This window comes from Agelaius phoeniceus, chromosome 1, assembly GCF_051311805.1.
Source record: "Agelaius phoeniceus isolate bAgePho1 chromosome 1, bAgePho1.hap1, whole genome shotgun sequence".
In the NCBI taxonomy this organism is placed as follows: domain Eukaryota; kingdom Metazoa; phylum Chordata; class Aves; order Passeriformes; family Icteridae; genus Agelaius; species Agelaius phoeniceus.
The window spans coordinates 129,431,681-129,450,787 of record NC_135265.1 but is presented as its reverse complement, the minus strand read 5'-3'; the positions used below and the strand labels follow the sequence as shown (position 1 = coordinate 129,450,787).

At 34.7% G+C, this 19,107-nt stretch overlaps 1 protein-coding gene across 50 annotated transcripts in view; it reads left to right on the top strand.

The window, feature by feature from the left end:
- RIMS2 (regulating synaptic membrane exocytosis 2) overlaps positions 1 to 19,107 on the top strand; it is a 445,801-nt gene that overhangs the window by 307,007 nt on the left and 119,687 nt on the right. For 41 of the 50 annotated variants that reach the window (XM_054627864.2, XM_077187200.1, XM_077187269.1 and 38 more), the window contains 2 exons: positions 5,833 to 6,012; positions 7,127 to 7,236. In XM_054627864.2, the coding sequence (XP_054483839.1) occupies positions 5,833 to 6,012; positions 7,127 to 7,236 (290 nt within the window). Of the gene's footprint in view, positions 1 to 5,832; positions 6,013 to 7,126; positions 7,237 to 8,042; positions 8,076 to 14,204; positions 14,259 to 15,639; positions 15,685 to 19,107 lie in introns of all 50 variants that reach the window. The other 9 variants (XM_054627872.2, XM_077187257.1, XM_077187217.1 and 6 more) reach the window with 2 other exon arrangements.

The window sequence follows — 19,107 nt, the reverse complement described above, 5'->3', positions numbered from 1 at the left end:
TCTCACAAAATCCATCAAGAACCAAGTACTTTTCATATTTTGCATTTAGTACTGCACTTTTAAAAGGCATATTTAAGTTTCATGCTTAGTTTTAAGCCTGAACTACTTCAATTGATTAGTCTAGGTGCTCTGCTGAACTACATTTGAATACTCAAGCTCTACTAGAAAATTCTTCTTTTTCATTGCTCCCCTCTCAAGATCCTCTATGCATTGTCTTATGTACCACTATATTTCAGTCATGAGACATATTAATTAAAACCCAGGCATGTTCCTGGTTTTGCTCATGCATCGTGGTATAATATTCAAGTTGAGTGGGTGAAATGTTGTGTTCTGAAATGGGAAAAACTGTGGAATATGTTTATAATATAAAGCTGAAAGTGTTATATTTTGGAATATTTCCAGTACTTTAATGGAAGTTTAGATTATTATCTAGAGAGAATCACTGCAGTAGATTCAGTTATAAAACTGAGCTGGGGTGAAAGAGAGGAGAGGTTTTCAGCTCTCATCTTTGAGAATTTTGAATTCGCAGCTTTTGAATCCTAATCAGCTTTATCATGATCTTCAGTGAGTCATCTCATGAACATAGAGATGCTTATTCCTGCAGGGTGATTCTTTTACATGTGTCAGTTGAGTGTCTGTGTTAAAGGATGTTGAAAGTTAGAAGAAGTTGTCAAAATACAAGATATTATATAAGGCAGCTGGCTATATAAGTCAAAAGATATATTGCAAGTACCAGAAGCAATAAAGTAAAAACACTCTACAACTTTTTTGCAGATAAAAATGACATAAAATGCATATAATTTCAGTATTCCAAGGATTTACGTTACTTATTTGGTTTATTTATATTTGATTGTAATACCTAGTATAAAGCTCTCTAAAGTTTGTTTTTTCCAACACAAACTATTTTATGATTCTTCTGCATCAGAAGAATCATAAAATAGTTTGTGTTGGAAAAAACATTGTCTCCTCTAACTCTCTGTGAAGCATGACTTTGCTATTCCTCAGCAAATATATCAATGATGACACATATTTTGGAGAGTAAATCTCCATGGGCGTAGATATATATGCTTTCCTTAAGCATTTTTATAATTGTACCATGCCATGTGTTAGCATGGTCATGAAGTGACCGCAGCATCAGGTCCAGATGATGCAAGCTGGGAGCAATTTTCTGTGGCTGCAGCAGAACCCAGGAGTGTGGGGCACAGCGTGCCTGGGATCATGGCAGAGTTCCCTGCTTTGTCTGCTGAGTTAGCAGAATAGTTCAGACTCTGTCATGTTGCGATTTAATCATGACTGTCACTGGCATGGGGATATACTGGTAGTTATCCCATATACCACAGGGTATTAATGCATGTGACCAGATCATATCAGTGTATGGATGCATATATATATGTGTATACATATGTGTGTATATATATATATATATATATATATATATATATATATATATATATAACATATATAAAAAACATTACAGAATATTACAGCAACCAAAATATCTTTCTTTACCTTTTTTTTAAACCAGAGTACCTAAAAGCTTTACATTCTTGTCCTTGAAAAACTATAGCAGCACATGATTTTATATTAAGCTCCTTTATGAGTATAGATGAGTTTTCCTTTATGAGTACAGATGAGTTAGTTACTTGCTGAGATATCCTGTCACCAGTTTTTCTAGAGATTGAACAGTGTACTACTTCCCATTTTCCACTGCAATATTTATGACTCAAATTTAAGTTTTTTTTTGGTATTAGAAATATCATTTGTTTTTAGACATGCCTATCTATGTTATGCTAACAGAGGATCTTGTGTCTGTGACTAAACAGCAAAGTTCCTATAGATAGTAGAAGAATAACATGTCCAAGGATTGAAATCCAGCAGCCATCCACAGACACTGACAGGTATTGCCATTGTATATTAGCTGGAGTTTGAAATTATGGTACTTAGAAAGTGTGTGGTTGTATTTTTCTTGTTCTGTTCAGTGTTTATAGATGAAAAAGATACACTAGGAGCTGAATTGTAGTGTACTGTAATCCTACAGCAATTCTATTTTTATTTCTTCAGTTTTTTGTTACAAGAAAAACCTAATGCTAAAATGGTGATTGATATGATCTCATTATTTTTACAGAGTAAAAAAATTTAAGATGGGCTTTTAAATAAATGGTTTTCAGTAATTTTGGGGGGGGAAAAATGGTCTATTTGTTATGTAAGCTGTTACAATTGCTTACTGTTGGAAAATGTTAATCTTTTATAAAGCTTTCTCTATCCATAAGTTTAGATAAATGACTATAGTAATTTGTTGAAAATTCTTTTTTATTTGTGAAGAAAAGTAACGAATCTGAAAAATTAAAAATCGGAAAGTTATTTACTGCGTTGGGAAAAGAGTTCACATTTGAAATTTGAAGTATATATATATATGTATATATACATATAAATGGAGATAAATCAGTATATAAAATAAAATCTGGGAGCACCTTTGGTTAGGTACTACAGCAACTAAAGTTTACAGTGGTACCTAAATGATACTAGATTCTATTTCTAATACTTGATGGGTTTGGAACAAGAAGTTAAACTGTAAATACTCACAGAGCTTTCTGTGTAGTGACTTACAGAGAGCTCAACCAGTCTCATAGGGATTGGCTTGCTTGGTTTAGAAGCAAACACTGCTGTACCTTTTCCTCAGAGTAAGGGACTGTTATGCTTACAAGTCTTGTAGACTTTGGCATGGAAATTAGCCATCTCCCATGCCTGTCTTCCCTAGCAAAAATAGAAGGGTGCTATAATAGCTAGTATTAGATGGAGGAGGTCATTATTTGATGTTTCATTAACTGTATTTTCATAATGAAGGTAAACAGTGCTAGTGTACATTAAAATATTATATGGATGCTGAATAGTTTAACTAAGACTACCATATTTCCCTCTTCAAAAATCAGTAATTCATATGATATGATTTCTAATGAGAAAAGAAGAAAGTTTCATCTAGATAATTTGTAAGCCGAAGTCTTTAAGAATGATATCTGAAAATTTAGAAACTTCCATTTTTAATTTAACTTCCTCCCATAAGTATGGCTGGATTTTGATATTCGAGCATAATTGGTAAGGAAGGGGTTTCCCTGCACAAGCAGGTTATCAGATAGTTTTTCTGTAAAAGGGACAATTGCTGAAGCCTGGGATGATGTAGTACATGTGTTTACTGTTAAAAGGATAAAAGAATAAGTGAGGATGAAGAGAGTAAAACTATTTTTGAATTGCTCTTTATATGCGTATGATGCAAAACCACAAAGTGAAGCTTTCAAGTGGAAGATTGTCCCCTTGACATAGCCCTCCATTTGCTGTAGTGTTCATTGGGAGGATTGCAGCCTGATGCCTGAACCTGAGGGTGATAATCAGTTTGGCTTCAGGACTCAGTCTTCAAATCCTTCAGTCTACAAAACAGCATTGCCTCAGCTTCAAAGGTTTACTGGCAAAATCCACCCTCTCCTTCACTTCGGGGAACTCCTGGTTGTTTTTGCACTTGAAGGAAATGCCCACTGGAGATTGTGGCAAACAGTATATTAGCTACTGAGTGTGACATTTTTGAGGCCTTATCTGTTTAGCTGCAGTTGCTCCATGATGTTCTGCAGAGCACAAAATCTGCCCATTAAGCCATTAGTATTGATCCCAATGGTAAGAATGCCTACTTTCCTTCTAATCAGGCAATAGGTCAGACCCCTAATATCCTAAAAACTATTTTTTATACCTATAGAGCTAAAGAGAATGAGGCCTTTAGAGTAACAAATGGAAGCCTTAACTTCTCATGAAGTCTTTATGAGAAGCATGTGGCTGCCACTCACCTGTTCCTCTGTGTGTCCTACTGGCTGTTGGAAGGAGAGAGGAATGGAGCATGGAGTGATACCCTCACCATATTGCTCAGTCCCTGCTGCTGGGTGCTCCAGCAGTTCTCTACTCACTGAAAGGAGAAAAAGTGGCAGACCCAAAAAAGTCTCAGAAGGCTCATTAATATTCTTAAATATGTGGATAAACATGATAAGGGTGGGTTTTTCAAGACCTGGATATAATTATTTGTAATTTTGTTGAATATTTTTTCTTGGAATTTATTCCTATAGTCAAAGAATGTATTCTATGTTCATTTCTTGGCATCATGAAGATGGGTGACATTTTTCTCACCTTCCATAACACAGAAACCTCACTTAAACTGTCACTTAAACTAAACAGCATTCATATCAAAGCTAAGGTTGTGTTTCTCTGTCTATCAACAATGTTAAAGAAGCGAGACAGTGGATGTTTTTGCTGATGAAGCTTCCTATTCAGAAACAGAACTGATAGAAGAAGAAGTGAGGTAATTTTGTTGTGGTTTTGTGCCAGGCTCATTGTACTTTTCCTACAATCTTTAGTGCCTCAGCTTATAATTACCATTTATGTGTTACTGTGGTGTGTTTGCTTGTTAGGAGCTTATAGATGTAGGTTCATGATGTATGGTATTGTTCTGAATCTGTCTGTGGCAAGCCCTTTGTATGTGCTAGGAGTGCAATTATGACCTCATGGAAGGCCTGAAAAGACTGTTTTTAATGAATATTTTATAAACACATTCGGCAAAGTCAGCCACTATACTCTTTTTCAATGCTTTTAGAAATAAAATGCTGTTACTAACATAAAAGTCTTCATAATAAGGCTGTGGTATGTCTCTCTCCTTTTGATACTAATTAAAATTTGACTCCTTGTTACTCTTAATCACCATCAAGCCACTCATTGTATTAACTGACTTCATTGTAAAATGCATGACTTCGCTCAAGGAAAAGTCCTGAAGGGTACACATTCCCCATTTGTATTCTGTATCTGTTCAGTTACTCAAGGAGAGCTGGGAGGAGTGTGGTTTTAACAAATAGCTCCATTAGGCTATGGATTTTACTTTTAAATTGCGTTGATTTAATGTATTTCAGGATATTGCTAACAAATATTACTCTTTGAAAACAGACCAATTACATTGGGAAAAAAGGTGGGGCTTGATTAATTTCTGAAAGTAATGACCTGATTAATAGCCTGAGTTAGTAGAAGATATCACTGCTTGATCAAAAAAATCTCTTTTACTCAGTCTAATTTCTTCCCATTACATCTCCAACAATAACTCTTTCCACTGCTGTTTTGGTACAGTTCCATAGGCTGTGGGTTAAAAGAATTTTTGAATTACAAACCAATTTTTTTATTGTTGTTGGAACCTCTGTAAGTACTAATGATATAGATTTTCACCTGGTTACAGTCTCAGCACCACATATGAATCTATCACTTATTGACTAGCCTATAGACAGACATCCCCAAGTCTAATAATAGTTAACAGTGCTACATGGTAATTATAACATCCAGATTGTGGACTTTGCTACAAACAAGAGTGCTACCTCTAGAGAGAATGCAATCTCGAAGAAATATGTAAAAACCTATTCATTTGAGAAAAAAATGCACAATTAAACTGCACTGTTAATGAGTTCTTAGCTTTATTGAGATTTAAGATTATGTCAGCTACTCTTTTTTCACAGGTTGATACATTAATAGACAAAATAACAATATTTTAATCCAGAAATTGTCAGGAAACAGACTATTGCATGGATAGTCATTACTGAGACATTGGAAACATTTCAGCCCATTTATCAAGAATATGGAGCAAGTCAAATCATACGTGTAAACAAACTATATGTTATCAAGAAGTTATCTCAGAAAATTTATTCCCCCTAAAAATGTATGTAATAAAACGATTTGCTCCAAACCAGTATCATGCAGCATATTTTATAACTAATAGAAAAGCTAAAGTTCAACTGAGCTGCTTTTTGACTAACGTTACAGGAATTGTGAAGCAGCAGATAGACAGCCATATCAAAGATCCAGATCAACAGAGCAACGTCCTGTGCTAGAGCGGACCAACTCCCGCTCCCGATCCACAGAGCGTCCTGACTCAAACCTCATCAGGTCGATGCCTTCATTAATGACTGGAAGATCTGCCCCTCCTTCACCTGCCTTACCGAGGTGAAACAGACAAATCAATCGGACTAAACCCCTTCTGCCCCACCAGCTCACCATTTTATTTTCCCAGTAGCTGATTGGTATCGCCTCATCCTTAGCCGATCACTAGCAGCAATAGATACTAACCCTTTCAGTGTGAACACACTATTTATATTCTACTCTGGATATAATGGTGTGACTACCATTGCAAATTGCTTGCTAACAGTATTTAACTACGTTTGTTTATGATTTCTCATTTGTCAGGAATCCTGGATGGTTTCCACATAAAGCACCTCATAACTATCATATTCTTCTCTTACAGAATGAGAAATTATTTGTGTTCATCAGACATTGCTTATGGAACAATCATCATAACATCAAATGAAACTATTTTTTTAAAAAAAAAGTTTCTTTAGATGCACTGTACTAACTTTGTCTATTATTTATCATTTTAACCACCATTTTCTCTGACTACATTTTACTGTGCCATAGTCTGTACTGTTCCTGTTTGAGTACCCCTTATTGATATTTTGAGGATTTCTATACATTAGTCTTAGCTTAAACAAACATAATACAATAAAAAGATGAGCACATTCTGGTCTAGATCATGTTCAGGAAAGCCTCTCTGTATTTTAGAACTGCAGAATACATTCTTTTGTTTTCTGAAAGTTAGAGTTAGTATCATCAAATCCCCAGTGAAAATTGGGTCAAATATCATTGTCTTTCCTCAGTTCATTACTCTGTTTAGAAAAATTCATGTAATCTCACTGCAACTCAAAGGTAATTTAAAAAAATACCAGCTGAGTAAAGATAATTGAATTTGACTTGTGAATAAATTTATGTGTATGTGGCTATTATATCCATATGCACATGAATATGCACACAACACATTTTCTGGCTTGCCTGTGTGAAAAAGCATCTTATGGAAGCATCCTCAGCCTCAATTTGGCTTCCTTTTAATGGAGAGATTTCTCTTTTTAATCAGGTCTTTTTCTGAATAGGGATAATAGTTTCCCTCTGGGACTGCAAGGGTCCCAAGTGATGTAAAGTCTACTTAGTTACATGATCAGTTCTTGACGATATTTAAGAATGACTTGGTCGTTTAATGGCTGTGGTTTGTTTTGAATGTGTCTCATAGGTCACATCCTCGAACTGGGTCTGTCCAGACAAGCCCATCAAGTACTCCAGTAGTAGGGCGAAGGGGCAGGCAGCTACCGCAGCTCCCACCAAAGGGGACGTTGGAGAGAAGTAAGTGGATGGTTTTCTTCCTAATGACATTGCCAAATTGCTCATGAAGGTCGATGGTACTCATTATTTTTCTTTTGCCATTACAGTTGAAATCTCTTGATTTTTTGTGTACAGAGTTGGGATTTGGTAATGGTATTGCATTTTGTACTGTTTTCTTCTATTATGTTTTAACATCTACGATACTCTTGGCTGACATGAATAATTAGCAGTATAATGCACACAAAACAAGGTGGACTATTAGCATGATCCTATTCCTTTTGAAGTCAGTAGGTGTTTGGTCATTGACTTCAACAGGCACAGGAAGTGATCTTTAGTGTATTGTCTAGTGACGAAATTCTGGCTCTTTTGGGAGTCAGGAACCTAGTTGATAATTTGTGGGCTCACATGGAGTGTATTACAGAATGCTGATATAAAACCTCTGCATCTTGAAACAGGAAGAGCAAGAAGACAGGTAATGATTTTTAAAATAAGAAATGTCAGATATTTCATGATTCATGTTTTACTGGTACTGTAATTGTGCTTATTTTTAATGTCTATTAAAAGCACTGGTTGATGGAGATATTTTCTGAACTGTTTAGAAACAAAGTATATAAATACATTCTTGACAGCAAATACATTTTCACACTTCTGTTTTTAGTAACTAGGTGTGCTGTGCAAAATCAGTCTAAATGGACATATACACTCCTTTTTTTTGATCCTTCTTAACATGTATATTGTATCTTTTAAAAAATTCTGTTGTTTTTAACCCCTGTGCTTTGGTTCCTTTTTTTGTTTTTTGTTTGTTTTGTTTTTGTGACTTTCTGTAGACAATGGAGACAAGGAGATAGAGTCTTATGAAGGTCTGTACATAAAGAAGGGCTTGTTTTTCACCTGGAAGCCTTTTTTCAGAGGCTGTATAGGGAAAAACAAACCCAGCTGCAATTGATGTTACTTGATTGCACAGACATAGTCAGAATTATTGTCATAATGAGTTAGTGTTTATTTTTAGCCCTGTGGCTCATAAATTCTACAGGATTCTGCATGAAAAAAAGACAATATAAATAATGCTATCTAATTATGATTGTCATTAGAAAAGTACCTAGACAAGTACCCATTTTTAAAAACCTAGAATTTACCCTATGGCAAATAAAAGCATTTCAGCAGTTATGTATGTACCTTTCCCAGATTAGCAGATATTCAGGCACATGTTTCTATATAAGCATTGGAGGATATTTGACATGTTTTATGCTAGCCATTCATTTAATCAGAATGTTTTTATTCCAAATATTTTATAGTGTGATACATTTGCTGAATTAGTAGGTAATTTGCAAATATTATGGGAAAAAATATTCAATTGAGGTAGTCTTTCAAAAAGTTAAAACATTTTTGCTTAAAATAAAATCCCCTTATATTTTGCAGTATTAAAACAATTTAATTTGCTTAATAGCAAGCCACAAGATATCAATTGCAGTCCTTGGTTGTACCACTGAGGGTCTTTATGTAGTATTACTGTGTTTGTCTCATCAGACTTTTTAATTTAGTATTTCCAATGTTTACAATATTTATTTCCATTTTGGGAACAAAACTTCATGAAAAGAAAACTCTTGTTTTCTCGGATCATCACTCTTATTAAATTAATTTCTTTGTCACCTTATGTGTTGTGAATTGCTTATATGAAATAGAGTTTAGATATTCCAGAAAATAATCACATCTAATCACATGATGTTTGCTGTCATTGCCATATATGCTTTTATGTTTTACCACTCTTCCCTGCTCTTTGCTTAGTATATCTATTTAGACTGTGAGCTCCTCAGAGCAGCAATTGTGAAGTGCTGTACTTTTGCTGTGTTTGATTAGAGAGGGTAAAAGTCTTATTTATCATTTATGTCATAGGTTCTATAGAGAGAAATGTAATAAATACAATAAAATAACTATTTTTTATAGGAATTCTAGAATTGTTTCCTCTGGTAAGTATTGCTGGGACTTGAGGAAATCTCTTTTTACTCAAAAACTGAGTAATATTTTCCTTTTACTTTGTCTTTTCAAAAAAGTAGTCTTTTGGAAAATCTGGGTTATGGAAAATTGTCAGATCCACAGATTCTGATGTTCTAATATACAACCAAAGCATCATAAGTATCATCGAGATACAATAACAAGATACATTTCATATTGAACTTACACGTACAAAGATGGTAAACACTCTTTAAAACCTAATCCAGAGCTACAGCTTTCATACAGCATTCTATGTAATTTTCTGTCATGAATTAAGAGCTCATATTCTAATACCAATAGAGTTTTTCTTTGAGGATTTTCCTGTCCTTCTCTAGGATTTTCTAATAATTTTCTTTAAAGGCAGTAATAATTTTCTTTAAAAAGGATAGTCTTCTGCAAGAACAGCAGATTACCTAACTTTGTTCAGTGGCAGAAATAATTAAGATTAATAGCAGTCTTTTTACTGTGGAGAATTGAATTTTACAGAAAGTTATTTTAGGCAAATGAAGTACTAGTTACAAAAACTGAAATTTAGTAGAATTGGAAACACTGACTATAATAGAAGGAACTTATGTTAATATTTAGCAAATATAGCACCAAGTAAACCTGCAAGTTTTGTAGATATTTGAGTAAGTTTTAATGCCTTTTTTAAGCCTCAGTGAATCAAAACTTTTGTATGTGGTTGGGGAGGCTATATGACCATATCTAAAAATGTTGTCACGGAGTTGTCACTCCTTTCTGTCTTGCAGAACACATACTTGACTCAAATGAGAAAGGTGTTTCTATATTGCAGGGGAACGTGCTGGGAAGGTTAAACTTTCTGTATTTTGAAATCAAGATTTTATTGTTGACTAGATAAAATTAAAATCAAACTGATGAAAAGAGTTAGTTAAAGGTACCTTATAGGCAATGATGAATTGGGAGTCATCCTAGCTTTGTAAAAGAGAAAAAGAAAGTAGGAAAAACTTATCTGTAGCAGACTCCTTCTGTGGGCTCATTTAGCTTGCATACATTTGAATAATTAGTATTTCTTACACGGTTGTATCTGCATACCTTTTCTTTAAATGTTGTACAAATGCCAGAACTCAAGTAGAAAGAAGGGAGTAATTTGCTGCTGGAGATATTTTTTTGTTGCAGGGCAGCATTCACTAGAATGTGGAATATGGTATGCTTATGGCTGTGACTAGAAATGGAAGGGAAGGAATCTACAGGGAAAAACCCAACCCTTTGGGTAACTGCTTTCCAAATTAGGATCAGAAGTAAAAAACATTGATTTGGGTTAGCTTTAGTTCCATGAGCTGTATTATGTGGTTGCGAGTTTTTGCTCCAGGACATGAAGGTTCCTCTTGAATACTTTATTTCAAAATAACCCAAACTGTTTGCTTTCAAGAAAGCTACCTGGGAGTAGCTAAGAAGGACCACACCTATCTGTGGTGTACCGGTCCAAACATTTTAATCAGTGTCCCACATGCTCAGTAGAACATACACTATCCTTAGTTATATTGCATTTACAGCCTTTTATGGTTATGATCTTTTTGCTAATTCCTTAGGTTGCCACTGCTGTGTTTATTGCAGTATCAGTTTTGCCTGTTGAGAAGAATAACTGGGTATTTCTGAAATGCATGTCATTGCCTTGTCTACCCAGGCTATAGCTTAGCATCTAGGCAGTTTGGGTTTTGCTTTAGATTTTATTACTTTGGTATATTTTCATGTTATGTGGCTTGAAAATAGTTCTGAAAAGATGTCTGGGGCCACTTAACAAATTTTCACTACTGAAATGCCAAAGACTTTTTTTTCAGCTAAACTTTTGCTTGTATATTTTTTAATTACATGAGAGATAGAAATATCTTGCTGAAATGAACATTTGTAGAAAGTATTGTTAAATTGAACTTGGTTTTAGTGCTAACATGTTGATGTATTCTTAAGTGTTCTGCATTTTTCACACTAGTTGACAAGAAGTGAAAAGTGCAGTATTTATAGTTCTTAAGGGTCAACATTATTTTTTTTTCATTTATATGTGGCTACAATGTATTTCTTTCACCTTACTCACCGTGGCAGAAGGATGAAATCACTGACCACTTGCTCCTAATTAAAATGGAGCACCATAAAGTTAAAGTATTCAGTATTCACCCTTTCAGTTCATTGTTAATTACTAATCAGAGAGCGAGTACTTTTTCCTAATATAGATTTTTATTTTTCCTTTTAAAAATAAACACAGCCCTTTCTTCCTTCTTTCTACAAAAACATCCCCCAACCATTCACCCAATCCTAAAAAAATAGAAAATCATGTTAGGCTAAACAGATGTAATAAAACCTTAGAATTTGGAAATGAAGTGCTCAGAAATTTAACAAATAGAGCTCGGTAAGGATTTGCCCTTCTATTTATGCTCTATCATAAAGACTTTAATTATATGATCTCATAATAATCTTGTGTCTTGGGAAAATTATTTCAGAACCTGTTAGGCCTGAAATTAATGCTGATTAACTGTCCTCTCTTAACTTCAGGTGTGGGTAATCTTTTTCCAGAATAAAATTAGATATGAAAATTAGCAGGAATATGGGATTAACAGGAATGCTTGATTAGGTTTAATCAGGGATAGCTAGAAACCATTAGTTAGGGTTTGTATCTCTCAGGTACAGATTGAAATCTCTAAAAGGGACAGATGTATAGTGAGAACATACTTTTCCAACTCATGCAGTCTGGAGTGGAAGCTACAGAGACATTCTGATGGTTAGGAAGGCACAGATTATACTAACAGAAGTGCATATCATTTATTTTAAGGGGTTTTATCTCATTTAGAATGCAATTTCATTAAATGAGAATTTATTTTGCAAAATGGAAAGGAATCTTATTGTGTTTACACAGCCCTACCCTAGTTTGATGGGAGACACAGAAAGGTGGTTATAATGCAGAAAACCGGTGTTAAGAACTGGTCATGATTCAATCATACTCTATCAGATGTGATTTTGCAGGGTTTTAAAAATATATGGCATATGGATACTTTGTTTTATAAAAATGATTGATCATATGTATAAAATATAGGATATGGTCTTAGATTACTTCAACTTGGCTGTGAACTTGATGTCTTAGGCAAACACAGCGGCCCAAAAGATGGAAATATAAAGCTTTGCACCAGCCTCTTTTTTGTGTGACTACTTCTGTGGTACTGGCCTTCATACTTGCACAGTGTAACTTGCATTTTGTGTGCTTGACAGCAAAGTAAACGGGATGGGTTAGTTAACATCAGTAAGGCTTCCTTAGGATACTTTCTGAGTCTACTCTTGGGTTTTGATTTCAACTACGAATTTGCAAAAACTCACCTTTGGGTTTCACTGTGGATGATCAGTTCACTGCCCTGAGAGGCAGCAGACCTTGAAGAGTATTAAAATATTTAAGCTGCATTGGTACAATTTCCATAGAAAAACTTGAACAAATGTTACCTATAACCTAGAGTTTAAAGTGCTTACTTAAAAATTCTGATCTTTCAGGGGAAGTAATAGCTTATAAATTTCTCTTGGATTGGCAAGAGAAGAAATTAAACAGCTTTATGAAATTTGAAGATCTTGCTGTATAGGTCTGAGACTACAAAGGGCATAAAAGGAAAATGACTGAGAAGTCATACAACTGTGCTTATGACAGCCATTGTTCATTTACCTTTCAGGGTACCTACATGCCAAAAACATATTAATTCAACTCTACTGAAAAGGGTTTTTTAAAGTCTTAGGCACATCTTCTATACATTTGTTTTAATGAGAGAAGGTTGACTGTATAGATTACATCCCTGCTGAATATTTTAATTGAAATTTTCAATGTCCTGATTTCAATTGGAATTTAAATGTCCTGGTTTTATCATGGAGTTGGAGAGCAAAAATCTAAGTGCAGAGTAGTTTGCATTGCACTGCATTGACTATAGCCTGAATTTCTCTATTAACAATACCCTCCTAGAAACAGTAATTTTAAAATTACTATTACATGCTAGCTAAACCCAAAGTCAAGTAATTCAATGAACTATTTAATTGAACATAAACTTATACATGTAATGAGAGAACTGGAAAGAATTCTAGAAACAGAGAACATGAAAAATCAATAAGCAATCAAAATCTAAGCCTTGAAAAACTACACTATATTGCATCACATGAAAGCTGTTTAATAAATAATTGACATTTAAATTAAAGTAGGCATATGGCATAGCAGTAATTCAGTTTGACACTCTTCAATATTATTACTGTTGTTACCCTCATGAGCTTTGTCACTAAAGAAAGCTGTGGTACTTTATTAATGACATTAAAAATATATTGGTGTTTCTTATCATTAATAGCACTTTCACTGCTGTTCCCAACAGCATTCTCTAGTATCTAAATATGCTCTAGGCAACTGTAGGTACTAGTGGAAAATGTCTTTCTTTTTGTGTTCTAACTACTCTGAAATCCAGATAAAAAAAGCATATTATCTGGCAAATTTGGGATATTTTTTTCCCAAGCTGAAAAAGCATTTGCTTTGTTTCTTCTGCTCTTTTTAGGTACCAAGTATGTCCACTAGTTTATGATTAATATACAGTTTTAGATATGGTGTTTGAGAATGGAAGCTTGGACTTTTTTCCCAGATAAACTAAAACAAAGCCAAGCAGAAGATTTAAACTAATTATCTACCAATACCTGTCTGTTTTCTCTGCTTTGCTACTTATTTTCTGCTTTCCAGTGCTTAAAAGTTTAGTAGGAAATTGGTGACAAAGAACATTAAGGACTGCATACAAGCATCATTACTTGCAGAACGATCTCATTGGAATTAGCTAAAGATATAAATGAAAAATAGCACAACAATTTATTTCATCTTTGATTCACTAAAAAAATAATTTCTGCCATAGGCTGAGGGTTTGTATGTTATTGTGGAGGTCTTTTGTTTGATGTTTTTCTTTTATTTGAACAGCTTGTAACAAAGCATGCGTGTTTTTGTCTTGCTTTTTCTCCCTCTCCCATCCCTTGCTTATCTAATGCAGCAGGAGCTGAAGAAAACAAGCGTGCTGGAGTTGAGGAGGCAGAGGTTGAGGCAGGTCTGTCTGACCACAAGTGCCTATCTCCTTTAGATATGTTTTCCCCTGAGTATATAGGGAAGATTTACCAGCAAGCTTGTAAATATATTGAACATAAAAAAACCCCCACAGAATATTTATATCATTTATATTCTTTTATGAAAGAACAATACAAACAAATTAATTGAGTTTATTTGCCAGTTGTGAATGCTTAAAATAATTAAATGTGAAAAAAAGTACCCAACTATTTTACTCTTATTATTCTTTTTTATGAAGTTACTCTGTCACTATGCTCAAGTAACAGCCTTGGCAGATCTGGGTGGGTACCTCTTAGATGTGGTACTTTGCATTAATAAGTTTTACATGCAGGGAAGTAAATTATTTTGTATCATGACAGGTTTTTTTCCCTTAGTTTGTGTTAGCAGACTGATGCTGGACAAAAAATAGTAGGCAACTGCATTAGGTAGAAATACTTCAACCATTTTGTATGATGTCCTCCATCCTGCTCGGAAGACAGTTGGTAGTGTGATGACAACGAACAGTTCATGATCAAATCAAGCAGTTGCAAATACTTTTTTCCATTCAAATACAATGTGATTAAAACATAAATTTAACTTCTAACTTCAGGAAACACCCAGTACTGGTTCAAAGATATGCAGAGATCTAAAGATATAATTTCTCTATTCAGTTTCCTTCTCAAAGGAAGAATCATAAATGCATACATTTGCATTTACATGCCTTGTTAATAGGTTACATTCTGTTGTCCATAATGAATTAACAGTTAATAATTTCCCAAAGTGGTGGAGGCCTGGTGCACAAAAATAGATGAGTTGATCAAGAAACACATTTAGTACTAGCTGGTAGGAAAAATTACTAGTTTACAAAGGTATGCCTAAGATGCTAAATGCTGCTTAAAATTGTGTCCGAATCCTGTGCCCTGAACCTTCTTTCATTGTTATTGAAGAGAAGAAAATGCAGATTAGTATTTGTTTCTATGAAGAAAAGTCAGGAGTGATGGGATGTGATGGGATTCATTACTTGTTCAAAACACGTAATTTCACGATTTCAGTGGTGGAAAGTAGGTTTAATTTAAAAATTTAAAAACTTTTTTTAAATTTTAGTTCTCACTTAGGCATCCAAATCGTCCTTTAACATTTTCCCATTTTTTGTTATAGTACAGTTTACTTTTTTATTGCTTTTGTTAGGATTCTGTCTCTGTGGTGTTCGGTGGGCTGTGTGCTGTGTGCTCTTCTCTCTGTGTGTTTTGTGGTAACTCTAGCCTAGTGCATGGAGTTTTGCTCACATAGCTTGCAACAGTTTTGTGTGTGCTTGTAGTTACATTGTTCTTCATAGTACCTGTTCCAACTGTTAATCATCATTGTCTGTTTTTAATGTTGTAAAGACTGTGAGGAAAAACATCAAACCCCACCTGTTAATGGGCGAAAAGGCAAGTTGATTATGGTATTGCTTATGAATTGTGGGTGCTTGAGAAATTTAATTTTTTTTTTTTGCTGCATGTGTGTGTGTTGCATAGTTCTACTAGCTCAAAATTAGTAAGTTCACATATGTTCAATTCCAGTGTGTTGTTTTACTTCTTGGATATAATTATTTTCAACTGAGGTTTAAAAATATTTATTGGAATCAAAACCTACAGATGTTTATGTTTTTGCAGCTAACTGTATTACTGAAGGTATAGTTTACACTAGGCTGATATGTGATCAGGTTGGCTATGGAGAGCTAAGGGGGTAGGTTTATATTTCTTCTTATTTTGGAATTCCTAGGCTGCCTTGCCCTAAGAGGCCAAATAAAGTTTGCAGACACCTGCAAAATTGTCTGCGTTATCTTCCACTTTTTACCAGGTCTATATTCTTTTACATTGCTTGGATATTTTACAAGCTTGGCACTTTTTAATGTGACTAGAAAAAACTGACCATTTTAATTATCATATACTTTTAGAGAAAGGCTTATGTTATTAGCAGTCATTTCTATTGTCTGGTTTGTAGTCCTGTTTGATGTTCTTTTTCAAATTCTGTAGAAATAAGCTTAATTCAAAGTGCTGAAATGTTAACATGGAGATTTAGGTTTCGTATCTAAAAATTAGAACAAGAAAGTTACAATGAACAACCATAGCTTACTTTGAAGTTTTATTCGAGTTCATGCTTCTAAATTGCTTTGATAATTTTGAAGAAGTATGTTACTACTTTTCCATGTACTTCTAAGACCCTATTACGTGTATATTTTGTGTCATTGGTGTCGTCTGCCAGTGAATGAAATATGAAGTAGATAGTGTTTTGGATTTATTAAAATTTGGGTATTCACTCTTAGAGTTCCCTCTCTACCAGGAGACTACAAGGGGTATAGACCCAGTTACATTGTTATGGACCATATCTAGCTGTTTATTCCCCAGAACAACTTAGCAGATGGAATACAGATATCAGGAGAGCAGGGATTCTTTTTTGCCTGTGCTAGTTTGTTGTCTGGGAAGGACAACCACACCATTTTTAATGTCTCTGATATCAAGTGTAGACAAGACCAAATGGAGTGCCTTTGCAGAGAAGGGGCCGTGTCACCAGCCTGAGGGGTCACCTTGCCTGCTCTGGTGGCTGTGCCAGCATAGTCCTGAATGAATTCAAATCTGAAAGTCTGCTTTTTTAACTGCAATGTGTGCTACTAACCAGATAGTTCAGTGTCTTACTTTTAAGATCTAAATTTCAATCATAGTAAGATTGAAGACTTCTGCCACTGACCTGGCAAAGCTGACAAAACAATTAACAGTGATTTGGTCATGCTAAAGTTGGTTTTGTTCTTGGTTTGTCTTCCACTCCTTCAACAAAACCATTATATCATACACTTATAGAACCTGAAAGGTGTACATTGCACAATAAACTACCTACTGACCTTTATTTAGATAGTTTGTTTCATACTTTTATTAAGTTCTCAAAGGTGTCCGTTTTATGTTTTAGAAGTTTTTTTCTGTAGAGCTCTTAAGCTTCAAAAAATGATCAGTTTCTACTATTGAATTTCAAATATTTGTTACCCAAACTGTCATCCCTTTCCAATGTTCCTGAGGTCTTTAGCATTTCCCTTTCATGTTTTTTTTATGACATCTTTTGATCATTTGAGTTTGTGGGAAAAGGATCCAGTTAATTCTGCCCTTTGCTGTCTTGATTTAGGTGCATAGAAGATGATGAAGTTACTAAAGCAAAATTTTAAGTGTTTCATATTCCCTCACTCTTCAGAATATTTTATAGGATTACATTACAGCATGTCTGTATTATGGAATTAGGAATGCTTTGCAGTTCTCATCTCCCAGAGTGAGAAGTGTCTGGAGCATATTTGTGTCTTGAGTTTATAGCAAGACAAGAACCAAGTCTCTGAGTCCTGCCCTTTCTGTGCACTCTGGTTTCCTCATGCATGGGAGTCCCACTCCTCTGTGAGCAGTCTGGATGCCTAAAGGAATAGAACTGAAACTATTCTGTATTCCAGATTATTCTAAACTGTTGTACAGTTTAGACACAATCTAAAGAATTTAGGTGACTGAAAGGCAAACTAGGCAGAATAGAGGGGCTCCAGTCAAAGAAGCAATGACAGATGGACCTGCTTAACTGACTTGCAGAAGCAGTATTCACTTTGTTGAAAAACAAGCAAGTTCCTGTCAGGCCAGAGGGCATTCTCATCTTAATGGCTGATCCAAGCATCTTTTTCCATTCTAAGACCATTTGGATTTGTGGAACTGGGGCCTACACTTTGCCTGAACTACTGAACATGACTGCTGTGAGTCTCCTAGGTGCTTTCTCTTCCTCTGGCTCACTGACTCCAGACTTCACTAAGAGACCACAACAGCTTCTGAATTTTGCATGAGAAATTATACTGGATGTGTTTTACGTGGGCTGTGAGAATACTTAACATATTCCTATGTGTTATGAGTACCTAGAGAAACACTGCATTTTAATTAAATTCTAGTTCAAGCAAAGTAAGGTTTAAATAAAGTAAAGACCTGGTTAGATTGTGCTAGTTGTGGACAGGCACATAACTTCAATTTGCATGCTGGGAAAGGAGTGAAATTAGAATACCCCCACAATACAATAACACAAACCAGGAAAAATGAAGTACCTCTAGACTGAAGAACCTACATTCTGCTAAAATTCCTTATGATATAGGGGGCTATTTGACAAATTTAGCTCTAAAACTGCCAGGGAGATGTTACAGATGAGAAAGAGTCTAGCTACTAACTTGTCCATAAATACCTTCAAATTTTACTTATAAAAAATTTGAGTTTTCATCTTTCAAAAGTACATGGCAATACCACATGGCATTTCTGAGACTGGTATGTGACAATGGGATGTCATTTTATCTTCTAGACAAACACAATTTGTCTGGTTACTAACCTAATGTAAGTAATGCAGAAGAGTGAAACGGGCCTTTTGGTGCAAACAGTATTTGCACGTAAAGATGCAAGTACAATTTGCATGCAAATTGGAGCAATAAGAAAACTTTTATGTTATTTAGTAGTAATTGACATTCAGAAAAACCTAGATCTTTCTGAAGAAAGAAATATGTATTTTTCATCTTTGTGTAAGCCATTTATTGTAATTTCTTTATTGGTTGGTATTATTGCTTACATCTTTTGGCTTAGTTTCAGACCCCTTTCGTGAGCAGAATGACTTTTTTTACAATTTAGAATGGTACCATAATCTTCAATCTTAGCTGCATCTTAGCACCTTGCAGAGCTTTTCTTTTTGTGTGGTGTGTTTGTGAGAAATATATAATCATATAATACAAAATTATCTTTCTGCAAAATGTTTGAGGACTTACAATAAGATTGCATCTTTTTCAATAAATATAAAAATAACATGGAAAGAAAATACTA